The sequence below is a fragment of the Lactuca sativa genome, chromosome 5 (genome assembly GCF_002870075.4).
Source record: "Lactuca sativa cultivar Salinas chromosome 5, Lsat_Salinas_v11, whole genome shotgun sequence".
NCBI lineage: Eukaryota > Viridiplantae > Streptophyta > Magnoliopsida > Asterales > Asteraceae > Lactuca > Lactuca sativa.
This window is the reverse complement of record NC_056627.2, coordinates 321,905,284-321,914,494: the sequence shown is the minus strand read 5'-3', so window position 1 is coordinate 321,914,494 and position 9,211 is coordinate 321,905,284. Positions and strand designations below refer to the sequence as shown.

At 35.6% G+C, this 9,211-nt stretch overlaps 1 protein-coding gene across 1 annotated transcript; it reads right to left on the bottom strand.

The window, feature by feature from the left end:
* Positions 1-532: 532 nt before the first annotated feature.
* LOC111889436 (sigma factor binding protein 1, chloroplastic) lies at positions 533-1,238 on the bottom strand. The gene has a single exon (XM_023885583.2). It carries the CDS (start codon positions 1,130-1,132, stop codon positions 731-733), a length of 402 nt encoding a protein of 133 aa, XP_023741351.1. The 5' UTR covers positions 1,133-1,238; the 3' UTR covers positions 533-730.
* Positions 1,239-9,211: the final 7,973 nt, after the last annotated feature.

Below are 9,211 nucleotides of genomic sequence, written 5' to 3'. Positions count from 1 at the left end.
CAAAATATGAAATATTTGCAAATGAAACCAATGCCCTCTTTACCTGACACTGGTTAAATGCTTATTAACAGAAGAGTGTATAACTTTTATATCTATACTTGCAACCGTATATATTTCACCATTAACAAATTTATGCAATAGTTTTTCATTTTTTAACTAAATTTATGAAACTCACATGTAGTATATAGATCACATGTTGCATATTTTGGTTATAGATTGAATCGTACGTAGTTACATATATCGTAGAAAAAACAACTTAATTTATTGTATAAATTAGAAAAAAAAGTCGCTTTATAATTAAATAGGTACTTAGAAAACTATGATAGATTTGTTTGTAATTAAAGTTTTAAGACTTTGGGACAATACGTTTATTTCATCCTGCATTTAAAAAGAGTACGCAATCTTAATACTCTTATTGGAATAAATTACTTCTTGCTGTATATCAAATACCTGATACGATAAATTTTTTGGTATTATTATATAATGCATGCGTGGTTTTATATTCGGTAAAATAACAAGCATAAGATCTTAATTAAGATCTTTAAATTTGCATAATCAACTCTTATTATTGTCGTTTCACTTATAAGTTTGATCATGACATATTAACTTATTTAACCAACATATGAACATATACATCTTCAAAGCATCCGAGATCAGGTAAAAAGACTTACCGTACACCCATTTACTATTCTTGACAATTTATGAAACGAATTAATACATGATCACTGGATCAAGATCCGAAGTCATTAGGGAACAGTGGGGAAAAACTCTCAAGCATCTGAGGCGTAATTATCAAATCATCCGAGACTTGATCTTCTCGACAAGCAGATTCATGAGAAGGATCCGATCCAGCAACAGTTAACTGTGCATCAATACTCGCACGATTTATAAGTTGCCACTTCTGTTGAGCACCGAGGCTACCTACTTCGTGGTCTCTCTCCGGAACTCCGGTAAGTGCTCCTGGTGGTGGGGAGATAGCGTATCTACCGGTAAACTGTTGCACCACTGCTCGGAATTCAGATGGGGTAGCCTTGATCTTCATAGGATTAGAGATGTAAACAACTTTAACTGGGTTTTTCTTGCTGGTTTTTTGTGACCTTTTTTCAAGTTTTACACTCGGTAGCTTCTCCATTTTGGAAGTCAAGTAGAAGAAGAGAGAAAACGGCAGGTAAAATGTGATGGTTGATAGAGAAAAGAGGGAAGATATGAAGGAGAGAGAAAGGTATATATCTTAATTATCCAGTATGTGTGTATGTATATACATATATCTGTCTATATATGTATGTATGGACAAGAAAGTTTACAATCTAGCTAGAGGGGTTTTGTCGTCTTTTAAATAATAGAATTATTAAAATCTAGCTTGTGAACTACTGGTTTGATCGGTATATATATTTTGACTGTGATTCAAATGGAGAAGTTAATTTCCAGCATGAATAACAAAAACCACCCCAACATGTCAATGCATAAGCATGCAATGCAAAAATAGTCATTTAGTTATCCCCACAATTGAACATCATGCGATAAATAAAACCTAAAAGCTTAAAAAGTAAAAAAAAAATTAGCTTATAATCTAGTTTATTATAACTTAATGTTTGGTAAATTTAGCTTATTCGTAGTTCATAAAATAGCTTGTGAACTAAACTTATCATTAATAAACTAATTTATAAGCTAAAAATTTATTATTCATTAATTTGCCAAACAAATCCTATGCTCCGTTTATGAAAGTTATACAATTAAAACTTTAATTCACGAATGTGTGTCGTGGATCTTTTGTAGTCACTCACACAACTTCTTTTATTATCTCCTAGTTTTGAATAAAATTGTGCAAAAAAAAAAAAAAAAAAAACCAATGGCCCTCCCTAGTACCTCATGCAGTCATGCCATGTACTGATGTAATCTATTACCACTTAGACCTTGCCCTTCGTCCTGATTCCTTTAATGCTCCATGGAGTGCATTTCACAAAAATTTCAAGAGAAAGTGACAAAAATGACAAAATATATATATATATATATATATATATATATATATATATATATATATATATATATATATATATATATATATATATATATATACATTGAACGAATACAAAATGATCACTTTTAGGTGGGTAAGTAGCTCAAAACTACCACCTATTTTGCAGCAGGACCACGGAAATAGGTATATACTGTGAAAAGTTTTATCTGCCATAAAATAATGAAGATTTTGTAAAAATGTTCATGTGGTTTGTCAAACTAAGGGGCAAATTTGGTCATTTTCATTTTTTCACCTTGTGTCGTGTCTGTCTAAACTAAATGCACTATTTTTGCTTTAGATTTGGTCATTTTTTGCTTTAGATGTTTTTTTTAATATTAAATAAATACTAAAATTCGATAAGTTTTACAAAACAAGTTCTCAAAAGTCACTATCACGAATCAGAGTATCCCAAAATCATAAAAACACATAAAATCTCGGATGATGTGCACGATTAAGCCTTCGCATTTCTCCTTTCCTCTAAAGTACCTGGAACTATAAAATCAAATTGTAAGCTAAAGCTTAATAAGTTCCCCCAAAATACCCCACATAACATATACAATCATGTATGTTGGATCCACATTCATCGCAATGGATTACCCTCAGGTCCACAGTCATTGGACTGGATTACCCTTGGCCTACAGTCATCGGAGTGGATTGCCTCGGCCCAATCATTCATCGGATTGGAATGCCCAAGTCTGTTGGCTTACCCACATAACAGTAAAGCGCAACCCAAACTGCACTATGTCGACATATGCAATAGATAAATCATATAACATCAACAAATAATCATGCAAATCTAACAGATCACTACAACATAACAACATCCTATATACTAGAATACATAACCTAGTAGATCGGCATTTGTGCCTTCGACCCAGAAGTATAGTAAGGAAAACTCACCTCACAGTTTCAAAAATAGTTGAACATATCACTGTTCCAAATGCTACCTCTATAGGTCACCTATACAATTAACATGGACCCAATCTCAAACTACTATTCAAATTACCCAAAATGCCCTTAAGTCAAACTTGGTCAAGTCCATGGCCAAAGGTCAAAGTTAAAAGTCAAAGAGTCAACACAAGCTGAGTACGCCCTGTGTACGTACTCTATTACTATGTATGGCGTATTGAATGCCCTTCCCAAATTACGGGGTCCATGTAACATCCTAAAAATCAAAGTAAAAATTCTTTTTCAAAGAAATAAGGCATATAATTAAGTTGTTCCAAAACCAATCTAGTGATTAAATCAAGTAACATAAAAGTAAAAATCATAAATAGCCAATGCGAAAAACTCTAGGGGATGTAGTGCAATCATACCAGGCCTTTCCCTTTAAAACTGGAAGTACCTGAAACCATAAGCATAAAACCGTAAGCACACAACTTAGTGAGTTCCCCAAATACCACATACCATAAATCATTCATACATGTCATACTAAAGCATCTACGAGTCTATTTCACCCATGAGTCCCTTCCGACTCTCTTAACCCCTTCAGTCTCCCTGAGTTCCTTCCGACTCTCTGAGTCCCTTCCGACTCCTTTGATATCTTTCAACCGGTACGAGTCTATTTCACCCCTACAATTAAGCATACAATCATACTAGAAAGAGTCACAAAGACAGCAAGTGCATACATACATATCAGTAAGTGTCACAAAGACTACTACTATCCTACAACATAATTCAGTGGGTCGGCATTGGTGCCTTCGACCAACAAGTATAGTGAGGAGACTCACCTCAAATTGATGATAACTGAATCACGCACGTGCTGCAGCTACACGGCTCCTCACACTAAACATATCCAAAATCACCCCTAATTAATAATTAGGGTAATAACCCATAATCAAAGGTCCAATCCTATTCTATCATGCTAAGGGGTAAAAATACTATTTTACCCTTCCCATATTTGGCCTAAAAAATCATGGTCAAAATCCAAAATGACCCAAAGCCCAAAATGGCTTCTAGTGCGTATCCCCGCATACCACCATTGTACGCCTAGTGTACAACGTGCTAGAAGAAAAGGTAACAGGATGAAACCTGTTACGCACAACGTACCAGAAAAGTATGCCCAACGTACGTCATTGCTGCCCAAACTCCACTCCAAGTTCTTAATACCTTAGTACTTAAAGTCCAACTCCCATATCTAAATCTAAGAGACGTCTTAAGTCATAAAGTTTCTAACTTTATGACTTTGCATGGTTTAATGGTGTCGAAACCAAAGCCCTAGATTCATAACTTCATCAAGAGGCCACTAACTCATTCATGGAAGATATATACTCATCAATACTCGATTTTGATAACTTAATGACCTTAAAAATGGCTAGAAATGAGGCTCAAAGGTTCTGGAGTAACTTTTACTGTCAGACCCCCGACCGAGACGGCGGAACACGCCGGGCTGTGCGACTAAGTTCATGGATCACAAACAACTGGATATATAGCACAATTACATCAATAAACAAAACAACGTTTATATTCCATCATGATGTTTGAATACATGGTTCTTACATATAATAGTATAGTACATAAATTGCCTTAAACATGTAAGCTGATATAACGAAATAAAACTAGATAATTAAGTCGCCTGAATATCCATGATTAACCTTCTGTCTGAAAGCTTGTTTGATGATATTCTGAGAATACATGTAGTTTAGAAGGTCAACACAAGGTTGGTGAGAGTTATAAGTTTTATGCTAACAACAGTAATATTTTTAAAAGTCTAAAAAGTATTTTCTTTGTAAGTGTAACCATGCTTAAAACCATGGTTGTAAAGAATCTTTGAAAGCCAAAATGTATCTTCGCAAAAGTAATTTCATACTTAAAATAGTTTTGAAAGCAATCAAACCCATGGTTTTGTAGTAAGAGAGAGAGAGATTGTAATTAATGTTTATAGTGAATCCTATAACCAAACTATGTGAGGAGATGTAACCCTTACAACGCTTCATTAGACGTGATAGGTAAAGATTTAAGATATTTATACTGATAAAGTAGTATGATTGAAGTTATACGGATAAACAGATATACGCATATACGAATAAAGACATCTGCCAAGGTTGCAGTTAGCAACCGTAGATATGAATAAAGTTGTACAGATATAAGGAAAAAGTTATCTGCCAAGGTCATAGTTAGCAACCGCAAATATGGATAAACGAATAAAGTTATCTGCCAGGGTTGTAGTTAGCAACCGCAAATACGGATAAACGTATATACAGATAAAGTTGTTTAATAAAGTTTGACTATAAAGGTCATTAACTTAAGTATAGGAATATAATTGTACGGATAAAAGTCGAGTGTATTTGATAAGTATAAGTGTAACAGTGTATTATATTTGTGTAAATAGGTGACAAATCTTATGGGAGTGTACACAAATACATGTAAGAATCTACGATACAAGTTTTACAGCTTGTATATATATATATATATATATATATATATATATATATATATATATATATATATATATATATATAAAAGGGTCATAGCACTTTGTAGTAGAAAGATATATCATTATTATTGGTTGTAATATATTCATAACAACTATAATATATCTATATGAAAAACGATATAATGTTTAAAACTACAGAGTTGATAACCGATTACGACACATTGTTTATGGCAAGCTTTTTATACATAAAAAGTCATAGCACTTTGTAGTAGAAAGACATCATTTTTATTAGTTGTAATATAATCATAACAACTATAAATCTATAATATATCTATATGACATATGATAACTACTTTATTTGTATATGAGGTGTTATTTACAAAAATAACATATATAAACTATTTATAAATTTGTAAGTGTTTTTCATAAACCAAATATATTATAGCACATGTATTCTAGCTTTTTATACGTAAAAGGGTCATAGCACTTTGTAGTAGAAAGATATATCATTATTACATTTTTGAGAACATGAATCTGGCAGAAACTCAACCTGGAGTCGCGTTCTCACTATCCCTTACACTTCTCAGCCATGAAAGATCCCAACCATCTCGAATTACATTAATCAAATGAGTCAGCCATATGTGAGTCAACCATAAGTGCAATGTTAGGAAAACACACATAACATATCATCAAATACATCACATGCATCACATACATCACATACATCACACATTAGATACATCATTTGCATCTCATGATCATCACTAGAGTATCATTAGGGTCTACCTTTATTATTTATCTTTTAATATTAGATAAATAATAATTATTCCTAGCCCTAGGTCCATCACTTAACCCGCAAGGTAGATTCCTACACATAGGTCTATCACTAACCCATAAGGTAGACACCTCGCACGTAGGTCCATCACCAACCTGAAGGCAAAACCTATTCCCTACTAAGTGACCGGCCCAACCCTACTCCACTGGGTCCATCACTAACCTTGGGTCCATCACTAACCCAAGAGGTAAAAACCTCATTCACTACTAACATGACCGGCTCGACCCAATGCACTAAGTGAGGTGTGAATCTCACTCATAACATTGCTCCCGGTTCGCTGTGTTTGCTACTCCAAATTACACATACAAGTATGCACGTTGTGGTTCGAGAGTGGTACTTATCATTGTTCCCGTCACTAGAACTTCCCACTCAAACATGATATTTGATCCAGCGCCATCACTACGCCAATATCACTCCCGTCCTTGAACACCTTAGTGTCCATGAACCATGTCCCGAGTGGTGGTCTAGAAAAACACTAGGCGTTACTAGTGGCTTAAGCTCTTTCCCTTTAGGTATCTTCCAACCTCTAAGGCCCTCACAAATATCCGGATAGGGTACACACCTAAGTCTAGGTTGCTACCCTTTACACCCCACTAAATGTATTCCCTTTTTTAATTAATAACATATTAATTTTTCACATAAGGATTACACTACATAACTCCTTAAGTAATCATGCTCAATTTCAATTAATAATAAATGACATATTACTTTCCTACTTCACAATATGTAAACATGCAACAAGACATCAAGTTATGGCATTTTACATCCTTATATAATCATGCACATATCATAATTTCATCATTAAGGCATATTATATCACTAGCATGCATTGTCCTAACTAACATAGACTAATATAAGATTTTTTTTAAATAACCAATTATAGCATTTTTCTTCGAGGTTCTTATTTTGTGAAAAACTAACCATTTAAAGCATTGTACTTTGAGTTTTTTGGTCTCCCTTGTTTTTATTGACATTATTAACGCTGTAAGATTAATATATTTGACTTATTGGTTCAATTGGATGTTTTTGTATAGCATCCTACTTTAACACCTTGTTCTCAAGGTTTTTTTTTTTAAGAATGAGAGAGGGGGAAAAGTAATGAAGAAGTTATGGCCTTCGGAAGAATTTAGGGTTTTTGGGAAAAACCCTAGTACGCGGGGCGCACATGCGGAGTACGCAGGGCGTACTCGTGCAAGGGCACTTACGTGGGACGTACCTTGGTGTACGCTAAGCGTAGTCACCAGACTTGGTCGCAAAGCTTCGGCCTCGTACGTTGGGCGTACGAGGAGTGTTTAAACCCTAATTTTTGAGCAAGTGTTCCCTATTTAAGCACCTTAAGTCTTTAGGGTTGGCCTCTTTACCAACCCCCAAAACTCCTAAAACCCTAAATCGTCTCTTATGTTCCTTTGTTAGTGTTCTTGGGCATTTGAGTGGATTTTAGTGGTTATTCTTCTCTTTGTGAAGGAAGCTTTGAAGATTCAAGGTGTCTTGCTTAGAAGGAAGGTCTTGGATCCATAATCATCTCACTTGTTGCAATCTCCTTGAGGTATCAAGTTCATACCTTGGCTTGTAGATGTTTAGATCTTTTTATGGCTTAAATTCTTTTATCTTTGGTCCCTTTTGGGTTGGTTGTGCAGATAAGGCATTTGAAGGACATATTATTTTGGATCTGAGCTTGTTGGTAGTTCCTTATGTATAAAGGTGCCAACTTTATGGGGTATTGGGTCTCATGCATGCATTAAGATGTATATTAAGTCCTTTTAAAGCTTAAGAGCTTCATTTAGACATGCTTGAACGTAAAGATGATAAATTTATGTTATTAATCTGTCCATGGAAGTCAGATCTAGGTTGAGGTGTAAAGTCTTTATGGATTAAGAGCTTAAAATGAAAGTTGGCTTGATGTGAGGGTACGCTGGCGTACAAGTAAGTATGCTTAGCGTACAAGCTCTGAGGCACATACGATGCACATACGAGCTTAGTACGCCCCGTGTACTTAGCAGGCTAGGCCTCAGATTATGGGATCTTTGGTTGGGCCATTTTTGAACTTTGATGCTTTGGGCCTTGTTGGGCCAATAGAATTCAAGTATTTTTGGGCTAGAAATGTTTTGGTCTCTGGATTAAGGCCCATGAAAGGGTTTGGGCCCAATTTGGAAAATTAGGCCATATTTGGGCTTTGGGTAATTAATGGGAATTTGGGCTTTTGGATTGATGGATTGGGCCTTGGTTCGTGGGCCAAGTTGGAAAGGGTGAAAAGGACTTTTACCTTAGTTTGGACACTTAGTGTGGGTCGGATCGGATTATTGATGGATGTTTATCTTGTATTTGATATCTTAGGATTCTTACGGGCCAACAATCAAAGATTCTTTCTATGAGATTCGGCAGTGTGATGTGAGTTTTCATCACTATATTTACGAGTCGAAGGCACCAAGGCCAGCCTATTGGTTGATATCCTGCTATTCATTGATATGTTGAGTATGGAATATATTTGTATGATTATATGCTAGTTGTCAATACGCTAGAGCCTAGACTGGTAGATCAGTAGGACTACCTATGATTCTGTCTACATGGTTATCTATGTATATTGTTATTGGTAGACATATTGTGTTGGGTTGAGGTTGTACTACTTTTTGCTATAGAAAACGAACTCTGGAGCATTCCGGATATGAGCTGAGGACCGGTTGGTATGCCAGAATCCTACTGAGGGGTTAGGTGTTGGGTTGAGGTTGTCCTGCTTCGTGTTGTAGCCAACAAACCCTGGATCATTCAAGATGTGAGATGAGAGTCCGGTGGGGGCTGCCAGACTCATACTAAGGTCTCAGTAGCATTCCATATACGAGCTGAGGACCGGTTGGTATGCTAGACTCATAGTGAGGGCCGAGCATTGGTATTCCAGCCCGATGACGGTTTGGGTTGGGGAGCAAGCCAGACATAAGTTTTGGGCCTCGAGGTCAAGCCAGACATATGTTGTGGGCTCAAGACTAGG